Below are 15,658 nucleotides of genomic sequence, written 5' to 3'. Positions count from 1 at the left end.
CAAGGAATTTCAGTGGTGAAGCCTGTAGTTTTTGCAGGAACTGCAAGAATCCATTAAGCACATTGAATTCATTTCTGAGATTCTGGAGTTCATTACCATGAAATCACAATAAGCTGCACAGCCTTGTGAATTGTCAGAAGTAAAGGTTAAGGATCTATAAGCTATAGGGCCTTAGCTGCTTTTGTTCATTCATCAAAAGTGAATGAAGACTGAAGCTAAACTTTGAAGTTTCACTTTAAACCACCCCACCCCACCCACAATAAAACAACAATACATTCCTAGTTTTTAGAGCCCGTACAATAGCCATGTGTGATGAACAGACAAAAATGTAATCCGTTATTCTCTGAAAATCTTCCCACATGCTGCAGCTTTCAAATCTCATTCACTTTACTTAGATAATGCTTGGAGTCAATGATGCCTTTTACGAGGCATTTTGATTTTCTCTCTGTCTGAGGGTAAGAAGCAGGAATGAAAACCTCTTGTAGACCTAAAAATCATTGAAGTGCCAGGATCACGTACCACAAATTATGTTTTATTAACAAAGTTTGGGAGGAGCACGTTCAGATAAACCTAATTAAACACATGTGAACCACATTCAGATAATCAAACCTAATTAGACACGAGTGGAGCACACTCTGTTAATCAACCAATCAATGAGTTAAAGGAACACGCCGACTTTTGGGGACTTTAGCTTATTCACAGTATCCCCCAGAGTTAGATAAGTCCATCCATACATACCCTTCTCATCTCCGTGCGTGCCGTTGTGATTGGTTCAAAGCACGTTTTATGGGTAATCGCTTTAGTGCCTGGTTATAAATCATACAAAATCACTTTATTATAGAAGATGTTTGTACGTTATAACGAGTCATCAATGTATTTAATGTATTTTACATTATACGTTTCACATACTAGTATTTAACCGAAGCTATAGATTGTGAAATTAAACATTTCTCGTTGTTAGTATGTTTTTTCATAGACAGTAAAAGAAATGGACACAGCGACCCCATTGGATTCAACGGAGACAAAGTGAAGTCAATTAGAAACTCTTACTTCCTGGGGGTCGAGCGTACTGTGCAGACTCAAACTGCACTTGACGACGTAGATGTGACGTGAGCAACCCGTCTGTCTTCTAGTAGCTGTGCCGAGAGAAATCTGAATCATTCCCTTCCGAAACTTGCAGAGACGGAGAGTGTGAGTAGGAGCTGTCCATGAGCTAGGAGCAGGAGAAACGTTTGCTATGTATTCTGATTAATTATTTTGTCACTTTGTCTCCACGTCCCCCCGATTGCGCGCGAGCTTCTCCTCCTGTCCATACGGTAATTCTCTACTGTGCGACTGAGAGTCGCGTGGTTATGACGCAATCGTTAGCCTATTTTTACAAAAATTGCTTCTATGGGGCCATAACGGAAGCTGCAAGGTAATGAAGCCTTTTATACATTTTCGTGTTTCTTAAGAAATAAATAATGGACAAATGGAGTCTTTAAACGCCTCAGATGTGAAGTTATTCGCTGTCAATGGGATGCTAACAGCAGGTGGGGGTCCGCTAGCCAATGGTGGTGCCCGGGGGTACCTTCAAAATAATAGAAAACCCTGCCACAGGGTTTTTTAGTTAGCTTAGATAGTAGCATAGCATACAGCTAACGTTATCCGATGATCGTGCTATGAGCTTTACCTGATATTACTGCACTGATACTGCCTTACCGTATCGCGAGAACAGATTTAGATCAGGCATACTACTGGCATACTAATTGGGTCCTAAGCCCGGACCCATTTCTTCAGCCGGACCTGATTATTCACCACACCGTAACTCTGTCTGACGCACCCACCGCTAGCCTAGCTTAGCACAAAGACTGGAGGTAAACGGCTCCAGCTAGCATACTGCTCCCAATAAGTGACAAATTAACGCCAACATTTTCCTATTTACATGTTGTGATTTGTACAGTCACAGCGTGTACAAATAACAAGGTCACATGAGACAGCCATCTTCTAACCATATATATTCTGGAAAATATATTCTCAGAAGGCGAAGCACTGCTACTTGGGCGGAGTGATTTGCTAGCAGCACCTGAGAAGCCCTGTGGCGAGGAGCAGAGAGTTCGCTCAGCGTTGGAGTAAATCACTCCGCACTTCGCCTTCAAGTGCAATTTTTGCACAATTATGCAATTTTTGAATTGTTTGACAATTCTCTCATGAAATTTGGGACAAAATGGTGAGCCATGACCCATCTTTGCTTGCAAAGACAGAGAAGCTCCTTTTACACTCAATCACGATACCCTCACCTGGCTACTTATTGTGGACTGTTTCTAAACAGTTTAACTTGGATATTCTGTAATCTTTTCACTTTTATTTAGCCACTGTCCCAACTTTTTTGTAGTGTGTTGCAGCCATCAAAATCAAAATTTGTTTGTATTTTTAAAATATAATTGTGTTGATCAGTGAAAACATTGGAAAACTTTTCTTTGTACTTTTGAGAATTAACACATCACAGATTGTGGACTATCGCATTTTATAAGATATCCTAACTTTTTGGAAATGGGCTATTTTTCCTCTGTATTCATTGTTATTTAGCCTATTACTAGCATTTTACAAGAGTATGGATTCAAATGTATATATAATATGCAATAAATAATTCTTATTTTGTATTTGGTTCAGTTTTTCCAGTGTGTTTATTATAATTGAAGGTAATGGTAACCATAGTACCAACAAGAAATGTAGAAATATTAACAATAATAATTAATCATAAAATAAAAAAACAAAATTGGTTCCTGTAGGCACCCAAAGCAGTTCCACACATGGGGGCCAGATGACTTGAAATGATTTAAAACTAGACAAAAACTATCATGAAAATGGGCTTAGCAACTAATAATCAAGATATTTCTTCAAATATTGGAGTGGTTGAAAAGGCTGTTCTTTAGGGATTGAGTGTAGTGGAGGATATTTAAGCATTAAAGAGTAGAATAAAGTTTTGATTAATCTTGGATCAGATATATCAGAATACTGATCAATAAGGAGCTTAGATACTTTCAATACCGTATAAAGGAATACAAGATGAAGTATCTACTGATGATGTAAGCAGTGAGATGGCTTGTTTAGTGTTATCTCCCTCAGCTGTTCTGAGCAAATGTTCCTGTTATTACTTGCAATATTTCGTCTAAAATTAAAGTTACTTGTTTATTGAACCGTCACATAAAGAATTATAGTCTAACAACACAATGGTTACATGCTTATTGGTTGAACTACTGTATGAAAGCAATATTGCTTTTATAATAGCACACACACCCGGGCACAAAATGATATTTTTTACCAGTCATCTGGGAATTGTAATATGAGGATATTAACTCAATATCATATTTTCGAACAAAAAGAACTCAAAATAAACTGGAGGTTGAATTCAGTGTTTCTGGTCTTTTTGTTGTCGCATTATAATTTTAACTTAAGTTCATTTATTTGATAAGCTGCCATAAAAAAAGTGAGGCACAATTTCACAAAGCTAGAATATAGAATATTAGCGAGTAACATAATTCACGAAAATCCTATATCTGTCAGAAACTGATTTATGTTCAATTTTTGTAGCCTATAGTATGAAGGGTTTTTATATAGTATTTTGTGAGATTCATCCATACAAGTGCTTTAGAATCTTTCAAATCAAACCTTTAACAGGAACTTTTCATCTCAGATGTTATATACTGTAGCTATCAGTAAACAACTGCAATCCAATTATTTTCATGTCATAATGGCACTGTTACAATCCATTTGGAAAATAAACATCAAAAGATAATTCAGTTTCCCTTCTAGTTTCTAAATTCTGCCTATAGCTAATATAACTCACTGTCTGACACAAATGATGCTTCTGAATTGCTATCAACACAACATGTACGGCTGCTCTAATCACAGATCAACACATTCAAGCATTGATCTCCCTTTATACAAGTGCAGTATGTCAAGTTCAATATCTGAATTGTTCTGCCTAAATCTGTGTATAAAAAATAAAATGCATGCAAGACAAACGCCCATTTTAGAGAATAATTTATTGCCAGTAGTAAAGCAGTTAAGCTAGTGGCAGTATTTAATAAAAATCATAAAACAAGACCATAGCATTGCTCACACACACGCAGACCCTGAAAAAGTCACATGTCTGTGAATAATCTCGCACTATAAATATATTGTGTCCCATTTTCATGGTCAAAAAATAAAGATGTTCCAAAGTCACAATTTACAAACAACAAATTAAAAAAAAAGAAAAAGAAAACATAACACATCACAAGAATATGTAGACGTCAATCAGATGATCCTTTCAGAAATGAACACGTGTTGTGACGATCACACATTCACATCCTTTACATTATTATTTATTTTTATTTTTTAGACTCTTCGCTTGTGAAGGAACATACAGTAAGGCTGATAATGACACACCATTTGAGTAGGTTTACTACTTTTTCCTGTCTTTCTTTTTTTTTTGGAAAAGAAAAGCAAAAAATATCTACAGAAACCTAGTAAAACCTTGAAATCAAAACTGTACATTCAAATTTACATTACAAATGACTGAGGATTTGTATAAAAAAACAGTTTGCATGGTTATATCTATGCAAATACAGATATCACCTTTGAAATTATGCTTTTTCTCTCATTATCCATGACAAGTATATCAGTTATAATTTTCTGGGTAACTTGTAGCCTACATCTCAGCATGATGTTGTGCATGATGATCAATGTATTATTTAACGGCACGGCCAGGTCTAATGCTTTCTCCAATATTGTTAAATAATAATAATAATATTAATAACAGCCCACAAGAGCTACTGAAGAGAACTCATGTTCAAGCAAGTCTTTCCAAAAACCCCTCGCTCTTCAGTGAGATACGGATGTATACGGAGTGTGCGTTTGGATGTTTGGCATTTATATTAAGTGTAAGACTACGTTTGTGTACCGCGTATGTCGTGTGGTTATGGTTTAAACACAGTCAGTATCCTGTAGCAGGGTTTCATTTAGGCACTTTTGATACTTTTGTGTTGGATCCAGTGTCAGACTTCAGTATGCTGCTGCTGCTGCTGATGCTGAGAGTCCAGTGGCGGTATGATGAGCCTCTGAAACTGTGCTTCCTCCTCCTCTCCGCCGCTCTCGTAATCGCTCATCATCACTTCGGACTCCTCGCAGCAGGCGGACATGTCCGAACAGGACGCCGTGGACGTGTACAGGGACAGTGACATGTTATCGGCAGTAGGGGGGTCGAAGTCGCGGCCGTAGCCCAGTGGGTATCCTCCGCGCCGGTATCCTCCGGTGGAGGATGATGTGATGGTGCTGGTGGGGTTGGTCTGAGGTTCGGGGTCTGAAGAGTAATGGTGGTGGGGTAGGAATTGGGTGAGGCTGTAGAGTTGGGGTAAGGGCGGGCGCTGGTGTACTACAGACCCGCCGGGACTAGAGGGGACGCTGTTTAGTGCCCGCGTGGTGGACTGCAATGTGTCGTAGCGCTCCCCGTACTCAGGCACGGGCGGAGGAGGGGGCAGGTCATCGTGAGAAGGAAAGTCGTCGGGTGGAGGAGGGAAGTCGCTTTCGATGTCGTATCCGCCGGGATAGTAGTCCGTGTCCAGCAGGGTGGGGTCACTGTAAAGGGTGGGTGGGGCCTCCACTACCTCATACTGAGGGAACTCCTGAATTCCAGGAAGTTGAACGCTCGGCATCCAGTCAGATGTGTCCCAATGATAGCCTGTCGGATAAAAACAATAGTAAACATCACAGTGGCAGGCCATAATTTAAAAAAAAAAAAAAAAAAAAAAATAATAATAATAATAATAATAATCTTGATTGGGATTGGGGTCACACACTGAAGAAAGGCTGGGGTCAATTCAACTTCAGAGGGGTTGATTTTAGTTTTGAAGTCAATGGCATTCAGAACCTGTTTTACGTCTGTCATGTGAAGTACTGAAGTATAAAAAAGGAGGATTTTAATCATCAGGAAATTATTGAAATGATAACCAACACTTTTTTTTAAGCTTGTCATTATATGCTATTCTTGCCATAACCTTTATTATACTAGTATTAAGTGGCATAATGTTCACTTAATATTCAAAATTAATAAATAATAAATTAAAAATAATTGTTAATATATAATTTGTTAAATAATATATAATTTGTTAAATAATAATAATAATAATGAAATAGACTCATGTTGACTTTAAAGACGTGATGAAACGGACACACATCTGAAAATAATCGATTATCAAAAACAACCTTTTCATGCTATTTTTTTTTTTGGTCAAATGACAATTTATTCTGTGTAAAAAGTTGAATTGACTTCAACCCTTTTCATAAATCACTCAAGTTAATACAAGCCAGGTCATTTAAAACCAACAGCATGCAACGTCAGTATCACACCAACACAATGCAGATGCATTCAGCTTAACACTATTATTACTGGAGTGCACACAAATATACACCACACATGTGCACACACAATAACTCAGAATATGTCTACATATTCTATACACAACCTTGACAGAATATGACAATTAGTAAGTACTTTCAAAGATTCATTTTTACAAAATATATTATTAGGAAAAGTCTTTTATGGTTGTTATTATGTGGTTTGGGGGAATTTGAGGAAGACATCACTAAGTTAAACTGGGAACAAAAGCAAAAGAACAAAACGTTTATAATGCTGTGACAAAAATCGCACAAAACTACCAAAAGAAAGTTGATTTGAAAAGGTGAGTTGATTTGACACTATTTTTGTCACAGATTTGTGGACATGCAGTTTTATATAGAAAGGGTAACCAAGCCAAAAAAGTAAACAAAAATATCAAATTTAAAAGGCTTCAGGCAAATTGTACAAACAAAATAAATCACCTCTTGGGTTCTTGTGTTCATGAGCCGAGAATGACTCTTTAGAGGAAAAACAGACAGAATTGCAAAGAAAAGAGAAAGAGAAAATGTCAAATACAAGGAGATCAAAGAACACTGTGGAAAAAAGAATGCAAGAGGATGTGGATACAAATGAAAGAATCATGAAGGTAAGAGATGATCTTCATGCCATTTGCTTGCACAGAAACATTGTTTCATATCACAGATTGGAGGGAAAGTGAAATCAGTCTTGGCAAGATCGTAATTTTCCATTTCAAATTAGCTGAACACTCATCAAATGAAGCACCTGATTGGCTAATGAGGCATTTGATAGAAATTTTCCAGATGTGATTAGTCTTTTTTAATCTCTCTGTCTCTGTAGATGTGGTATGAAGAAAATGGCATTTTGGACAGCTAATAATCACCCACCAAACACTAAAACAGTCACTCAATAATCAGCAAACAAGCAGCAAAAAAATACCTTCTTTCTCCACCGAGTCAACAACAGAGCTGACAAGGTGGATTACTGTCACTAGGGAGGCTTGTAAGAAGGGCAGATAAAAGAAATCTTAACATTAATTTTTCAGAAGTAAACATGACAGGAAAGAAACACTAGAAGTCAAGACTGCAAGGGAGAGAGGAAACAGAGACAAAAACGTGTCTTACGATGAGACGTTGCATTCTGACATCTGACAAAACTGATGGATTTGATTTCATTTACCAGCACGTTTGAACAACAGATACTAACTCTGGTTTTATGGGATTCTGGTTTCTGACAAGGGTGTGATCTGAGGGATGGGTTAATGGCAGAGGGATTTGGTTGTGTCCGTAAGGAACACGTCTGGGTTGAGCTCAGGTGGAGGAGAGCGGGAGTGACGGCTGACGTTGTGCTCATGGTTACACACATTAACAGAGAGATGGAAGGAAGGATCAGGAAAATTCTCAAAGATAAAAGAGAACAAAGATACTCTCTGGCCCCATGCCAAAACCAACAGATGGAGGAAAATGAAATAAGCAAGGTTGACGTTTTATAGGAATATGCGGGTACATGACCATAAGGAGATATGGATAATCTGTTCAATATAATGCATTAGTATATATCAGAGATTTAGTAGTTTAGGCAGTTGTTAGGTCAAGATCAGGGGTTGAAAAGGTCAAATGAGGGTCAAGCTTCAAAGGTTAGATGAATTCGTCCCTCTCACATGACTTCCGTCAGGGCTTCAACTAGGCGTGTTCAAAACTACAAATCAAAATCCACTAACAGATGAGACACGTTGCTATAGCACACAGTCACACATGTGTTCTAGCCTGGAAATCCAGACCCAAATCTGAAAGATTAAGGGTCTGGAATTGAGTAATGAAAATCGCCCAACTCGAGGGGTACCAAGCATGCATTTGAAAATCTCACTGCACGCAATTGGATAACACTACGACCAATCACTGTCGTGATTGCGTTGTCACTAGCGCTGTCATCATGTTTAGCTCGCCTCTGGCCCGCCTATAGCAGATACACCGATGTGATTGGTGCAGCTCGGCTACAAAGGCATAGTTAATGAGCATCATTACTCAATGCCAGAGTAACTCGCTGAGCAAATTCAAATTGTGCTGGACTTCCAGGGTACATGTGCTCATGAATTCAAGAACAACTGAATGGAGTGAATGGGACTGAGATTTAAAAGTTGACTTTTTTTTTTTAGGTAAGACAGTTTGTCTTTTGATGGTTATCGTGACGACTCACCGAGAGATGTGACTTCTTTGTAAGTTTTCACATGAACAGTTACCTACTACGAATGGTATTTCTAAATTCTTCCATGCTAGTTCTTTCTGCTAAAAAAGAAAATACTAAAACAAAACAAAAAACATTGTTACCTAAACCGTACAAATATTAAAATAAAATATAAATATTAGATGAAAAGATTAAACATAAACAAAACAATTAGAAACATTGCCTTACGAACTAACCAAAATAAGTAATAAAATTACTAAAATTTAAATAAAAATAAAGCTACAGAGTAATATTTAAATAAAAACTCCAGAATAAAACAGACAAAAGCACATAAAATTACAAAAACTTAAAATTGAAAACAAAAGCTAGGGATGCACCGATATGAAAATTTTGGCCAATACCGATAACCGATAATTCTTTATATTTGAAAGCCGATAACGATATATTGGCCGATAAATCTAAATCCAAATTTTTATATAATTTTTGAGAGCCTGATTACAAAAACAAAAGTCTCATCATTAAAAGCCATGCCTCAAACACACAATTAATATTATTTTCATTATATTTTTATGTAGCTGATATGACAGACTTGTACTGCTCATGTTGCACTGAACCGTATTTTCCTTTTTAGAAGTGATTCCAATCATATTTCAAGTAATTCAAAACCATCATGGTGATCAGTGCACATTTGAAGTGTCTAAGCTGAAGGAATTATTTATCGGCTTTAATATATCGGACAAATTTTCTTATCAGGCCGATAACGTTTACATTAAAAATGAACATATATTGCCCGATACCAATATGGTGGCCGATATATCGTGCATCCCTAATAAAAGCCAATTCAAAATATGAATAAATAATATAACAGTATATAAATAATACAAAAATGACACTGCCATGCTAACGCAACCTTAACTTCAACAAACTTCTCAACACAAGCATCATTCGCTGATTTGATCGACCAATCTAACGTACATAATATGACGATTATTCTCCGAGTCTGATGATATACACACCTTTGACTAGATATGCACTGAATCAGTCTCTCTTTTATCTTGTTTTCCTTTTTTCACTCACACTGGTCTCATAATGATATTTTAATGATTTGTCCACTAACAATTAGCTTTGTTTGAAAGGTCAGCAGCAAATGGTTCAAAGCAGAAACTGTTTGTACTTTAAGCACTGTGTTACAACATTCGACTTGACTGCACACTACAGCTTGACAGTGCCCTGCAGTTCACCGCACTGGGGAAAGCTGCCACGAGTCATGTGAAAGGGCCTTCAGATACAGTTATCAGGATCAACAGAAATGACGTGTGTCGGAGACCCATCATGTGTACTTTTCATACCCTGTTTTTACACTCTGAGCTGATGTCTTCAACCATCCATTGGCTTCATTAAGAGAAACAAAGGGAAGGGGTAAAAAAGAGAAGAGATCCAAAACATGAATTTCACACAGATAACTAATAGAGATGCTATATAGGTCATTCTCAGATGTTGCCTTGAACTGATGAAAAACGGATGAGAAGCTTCCGAGAGCAACTGCGAAACAAAAAGGCGAGGGGGTTTGGAGGGAAGACACACTTTCTTCTTTTTATGCATTGAGAATTTCACAGGGCTTTTAGTGATCACTTCCTTTCACCGTGGGCGAATGTTCACTTACGAGCAGGCCTCTATTTAAAACCTTGCTCTGTGTCTGTGGTGAGATTTGATCCAAATGGGAGCTGAAGCCCCAGTGCAGCGATAAGGAAGAGAGAGAGAAACGACATAACACATGACCCAAAACATATCACCCTTTACACTCAGTTACATCAGTAAAATAAAGACAGACAGGGTTAGCAGATGTACAGAAAAAAAACAAAAAACAAAACCCAGTAACCATATAATTAACTGTATTTGATCTGTCTTCTAAGAGCATGCAAGAAATTTAGGCTATGTTCAGAATAGCACACGAACACTATGTATAGTACTGTGCAAAGTATGCAGATTTCCTGTTGACCTCTCTAGTATGCCGAATTATCAGAAATAATATCAGATACTTTTATCAAAGTTTTAACACAAAAAATGGATTTAACCGGCAATATGACAGTTTTATATATGAGGTGATAACTAAACACTGCTCAAACTAAACAAGTAATGTAACGTGGTAGTGTGTAGCACATACTACTCATACTTGCAAACGCTGGACTGGTGAAAGAGGACAAAACAAAAAAAACTTTAGTTCTAATAATAATAAAAGTTTTGACAAAAACTAAATAATTATGAAATGATAAACTTCGCATTTCAACCTTTAAACCATTTTTTTCTTAAGAAAAGATGAGTCGAAATGATAAAAGATATATATACATTTCACAGTAAGATGAGTTTGCAGTTATGGCTACTACTGTTCACAATAATGTAGCGTCCTACACTTTGAAACGCTTTTTTTTTTCCCACACAATTATTTTAAATTAGTAGACTGCATTCAGTGTATACTGTCTGTATGTATCGCAGTATGTAGTATGCAGTACACTAGTGCTCCATTCAAAACATAGCCTTTTTATTATTTTTTATCTTGTTACAGAAACATTCTATGTAAATAATTCTGATGTACGAAAAAAAAAAAAGCACAAAAACGTGTCAAGTATTTCACTTATAATTTGCAGTTTAACTGGCTGATTACGACCTATCAGTCATCTGTGTAAAAGCAAACATACCATTGTCGTCACAGGACTCGGACTGGAAGGAGCTGAGAGAGTGGACCTCAGACATGCTGCCTCTGGTGTTGTAAGGGTGACAGGCACTGTCCTCCACCATTTTCTTACTTAGACACGGGTCCAAGTCCACTACTTTAGCTGTGAGTAGAAGAAAACAGTCATTCAAGCTTACTTACTGAGCCCATGAAATAGATTAAATAGATTGTTTTACAAGTCACAAGCACAATATTTGGATTACAGATTCTCCATACGTACCATCGTAGTCGTAATCCCAGCTGGGTTTCTGTATAGAGTCGCTGTCAGACACCGAGTTGGAGGGTGGGGGAGGAGGCAGGTTAGGTGCTACACTACAGACAGCCACCGTCTTCCTGTGTCCGTGCACCGAGTCGGGGTTGAATGTGCTGAATTCTGGGTGTTCCGGTATGGCTGAGCCCTCAAAGGAGTTGCGGTCTAGATTGTTGCGGGAGTCGCTTGGAATGCTGGGTGTGTAGGAGATGGGCCTTACGGGGACCTGCGGCGGGATGTCGGAGTAGATGTTCTTGTTGAGTTTGGAGTCGAAGTATGGTCGATGGAGGAAAGCGTGGGGGGCCCCTGTGCCTAACCTGAGATTGTCATCGTCGTCAGATTTGGATTTTGAGCGCCGACAAATGCGCTTGCGAATCATGACGAAAAGAAGGACAAGAAGAAATATGCTGGCGACGAAAACAACGATTCCAATTACTTCCTCCAGGCCGATGTTCCAAGAGGTGGAGACAAATTCGTTGCGGATTTCGGAACGGAGTTCACAATGCTGCCCACTGTAGCCCGTGGAGCAGTTACAGTTGAAGGAGCCGTATGTGTTCTGGCAGTGACCATTGCCACAAGGGTTCTTCAGACACTCATCTACATCACTGAGGCACCTAAACACATAAACACACACAAACATGGCATCGGTAAGAAATCAATTATGCTCACCAATGCTATTTTGATAAATATAGAGCAAAAACTGTAATATTATGAAAAATTATTACAATTTAAAATAACTTTTCTTTTTTAATATATTTTAAAATGTAATTTATTCATGTGATGGTAAAGCTGAATTTTTAGCAGTCTCATTGGTTCTTAAGATGGATCAAAAGATTTACCTGTCTCCTTGAAAACCTGCTTCACACTCACAAACAGCGCCATCCAGGCTATCAATGCACTTGCCGCTGTTCTTACACGGGTTATCTGTGCAGTACGGACCCAGCTGACACCTAACAGAAATTAATATGAGCCAAATTGTCAGTCACTTACTTCATACACGCACACTTTTAGATAAACTTTAAATACGAAAGAACAGTTAGGATAGTTTTTAACTGCAGTAGAAATTTCTCAAAGAGAAAATTGATTCTGTCTTGCTGAATTAAATCTGAATACCAATCACATTGTGTCCCAAAGCTTCTGATTAAATTTCCAATTTAACAGGAATTACTGAGAATGCCGCATGGATCTCTGAAGTATTTTTCTTATGTTTGAGTCAGACTATGCATATTAATGAAGTTTAATTAATGAAAATATTGACAGAGCTTACTTTTACTTGGCTACATATCTGGAGTATACACAATGTCATTAAAATGAAAAAAGAACTAATTTAATGAAATATCAAACTTATCAAACAATTTTACTTTGCACTACATCCTGTTCTTCTTTGTTAGTCTAATTATTTTATCATTTAAAAAGAAAAAGCATGACAAGTAAACATCAGTCACATAATAGAGAATGATGAATATGTGTGTATTCTGAAAGTGTACAGCTGCCCCAAAATATCTGGACACTGAAGCCACTCTATGGCTTTATATTAAAGCCTATTTATATATAAAAAAAGTTTAAGTTATCAAACAAAATAAAATATTAATGTTCAAATTTAAAACAAAAGGTATCTGAGCACTATTAGAAAATACAGAAAAGTTTTCTGAACACGTCAACAGACAATGCCATGAATTTACACCTAAATCACCTAAAAACCACCAAGACCTGTGATAATTTGTTTGCAGATGCCATATGATTTGATAATGTTATTTAACACAATTAAATTAATGAATTTATAATCGTGGCTAAGAGTCTGAATCATTTCTGGGGTCACATGTGCATGTGCTCTTACCGTTGGCCAGAATATTGTCCTCTGCACTGGCAGTAAAAGTCTCCTCCTCGTGGGATACATGTGCCTCCATAGAGGCAGGGATTAGAAGCACAGGGGCTGATAGTAACTTCACAGTGAGTACCCATGAATGCAGAAGTGCACTTACAGAAATATCCTACAACAGCACATAAGAGCACAGCATATTAGTCAGTCCTATATATAAACACAACGATTCAAATCCAAAGAAACACCATGCATACCTCCATTAGGCAGTGATGAACATGTGCCTCCATTGGTGCAGGGGTTACTGGAGCATCCCTGGACTGGAGGAGCCAAGTTGCACCCGGGAGCCGCTTCGACCAACTCCTCGAGCACTGAGTGAACCCCTCGAATCTGAGACAGTGGCAGCTCCCTCCCATTAAACACAATCCCCTCCAGACAACCCCGCAGCCCATTTACCACAAGTCTTCCTGAGCCAGACGCCGGCCGTGCATGACCCCCAAAGAACATGCTGGTGTCTAGGTTAAGGGTGCGGAGAGTGCCTGGAGCTGTGCCGGATGCAGCATGGACCTGATCCAGGACCAGTCTGGCGTAGTTGCCATCTACCTCAAGTGAGACTGTGTGCCACTCTCCGTCACTGACCTGGGTACTGTGCACGGACACCACACCAGGTCCACTGCCACAGTCAAACTTGTACTGTAGGCGGCCGTTCACAATCTGAAACAAACACACATAGTTTTGACTTTCATGCTGACCTTATGCTAATCAGCAATCGCATACATCTGGGGTAAAGTAAAAAAAAAAAAAAAAAAAAAAAAAGTATCTCAAATCTACTACAAGCCTTTTATTAATAAATTTGTAAAAAATGTTATTTTAAATTATTATTAATTATTAATTATAATAAACCAATAAATAACTCTTTAAAAATCTAATTATAATATTTCCAAAAACAATTTAAAAACATAAAATAATTGTATTCCCTATTAAGTTCTATGTATGTATTTAAATGGGTGTCTCAAAACCTAGTACGCAACCTAAGGCCATCTAAGCACATGCAACATGTTTTTAAATTTGTATTATTATTTATTTTGCACATTTTAGGGCATCACAGGTATATTCTGTTTCAGCACAGTTTTTTGACACAACCAGCTCCTGATGCCCAAAAATGTGTGCCTATGAAAATGCATGTCTATGTAGACAGTTTATTAGTTATTTTTAAACATCCAAAACAGACAGTTAAATAGATTAAACAAATGAAATGAGGAATGATGCTTCAGGGAGATGCAGAAACAGCTACACATTATTATAATGTAACAGCAGGGAGATGACACTGCTTGCATTTCAGTCCCAGACTCCTTTGCATCTGTCAGTTGTGTGGTTTTCCCTCACCAAAGGGGGAATGCGTGAGAAAGAGCTCCCCTCTCTTCTCCCAGCTCCAAAATAGCTTCCCTTTCTTTTTCCTCTTCTCTTTTTGGAGCACACACTCACCTCCAGTATGCTGTAGTCTGTGCCTTTGGCATACATGACAGTAGCGTGGGTGGAGTACGTTCTCAGTCTAAGGGACAGCTTCATTTCTTCTTTATTTTCGTTCTCCATCAGCCTGTACCGTGCATATCCATTTCCACTGAATGTTAAGGACTGAGGCTCTACAACACAAAGAACAAACCAAAACAAGTGATGTAACCCAAAAATACATATTTAATGCAATTTCCATTGCAATGACATCATCTGTTCCATTTGATACAGTTAAAGGCAAATTCACACAGCGCCGACAGACGGCAACAGACACTTCGTCGGGTTTTGTCGGATCAGTGTCTTACCCCTGTTGGGGTCAGTCGGAGCTTGTTTTCGCCAATTGAACATGCTGAATCGGATTTAGAATGCCTGAGAAGTGACGTGCTGTAATCTGGTGACTGTGACAGTCTGTCGGTGCAGTGTGAATTGGCCTTAACATTCTATCAGTCTGAATTTTTTTGGTCTGTTGATGAGTTATGAGCAGGATGAGTTATGTACAGAAGTTTAATTTGAGCAATACTGATACTTGACTTAGCAAGTACTACCAATAAAAGGATGGGATTTCAATACAGTGCTTTAATAAAGAGTGTGAGTTGCACTAAGGTGCATGAAGGCAAAGAAATGTGTGTTCATACCTGAGCACTCTTCCTGTTTTCCCTCAGGACAGATGCATCTGAATTTAGTATGCATAGGGTCTTCTACACACTCCATGCCATCAGGACAGGGGCTTCCCTCACACAGTTTACTCAAGACAGGACACTCAGCTCCTATAATCACACATAA

At 38.1% G+C, this 15,658-nt stretch overlaps 1 protein-coding gene across 4 annotated transcripts in view; it reads right to left on the bottom strand.

Moving 5' to 3' along the window:
• Positions 1 to 4,009: 4,009 nt before the first annotated feature.
• The window catches only part of fat1a (FAT atypical cadherin 1a), an 88,534-nt gene continuing 76,885 nt past the window's right edge, over positions 4,010 to 15,658 (bottom strand). For 2 of the 4 annotated variants that reach the window (XM_081360943.1, XM_081360942.1), the window contains exons 20-28: positions 15,511 to 15,642; positions 14,849 to 15,006; positions 13,621 to 14,077; positions 13,382 to 13,535; positions 12,384 to 12,494; positions 11,515 to 12,158; positions 11,260 to 11,397; positions 6,844 to 6,879; positions 4,010 to 5,704 (exon numbers count right to left, since the gene is read on the bottom strand). In XM_081360943.1, the coding sequence (XP_081217069.1) occupies positions 5,022 to 5,704; positions 6,844 to 6,879; positions 11,260 to 11,397; positions 11,515 to 12,158; positions 12,384 to 12,494; positions 13,382 to 13,535; positions 13,621 to 14,077; positions 14,849 to 15,006; positions 15,511 to 15,642 (2,513 nt within the window). In that variant the 3' untranslated portion in view covers positions 4,010 to 5,021. Of the gene's footprint in view, positions 5,705 to 6,843; positions 6,880 to 9,912; positions 9,956 to 11,259; positions 11,398 to 11,514; positions 12,159 to 12,383; positions 12,495 to 13,381; positions 13,536 to 13,620; positions 14,078 to 14,848; positions 15,007 to 15,510; positions 15,643 to 15,658 lie in introns of all 4 variants that reach the window. The other 2 variants (XM_081360945.1, XM_081360944.1) reach the window with 2 other exon arrangements.

This window comes from Scardinius erythrophthalmus (genome assembly GCF_964197995.2).
Source record: "Scardinius erythrophthalmus genome assembly, chromosome: 3".
Taxonomy (NCBI): Eukaryota; Metazoa; Chordata; class Actinopteri; order Cypriniformes; family Leuciscidae; genus Scardinius; species Scardinius erythrophthalmus.
The sequence above is the reverse complement of the archived record's forward strand: the minus strand, read 5'-3'. Positions and strand labels throughout refer to the sequence as shown.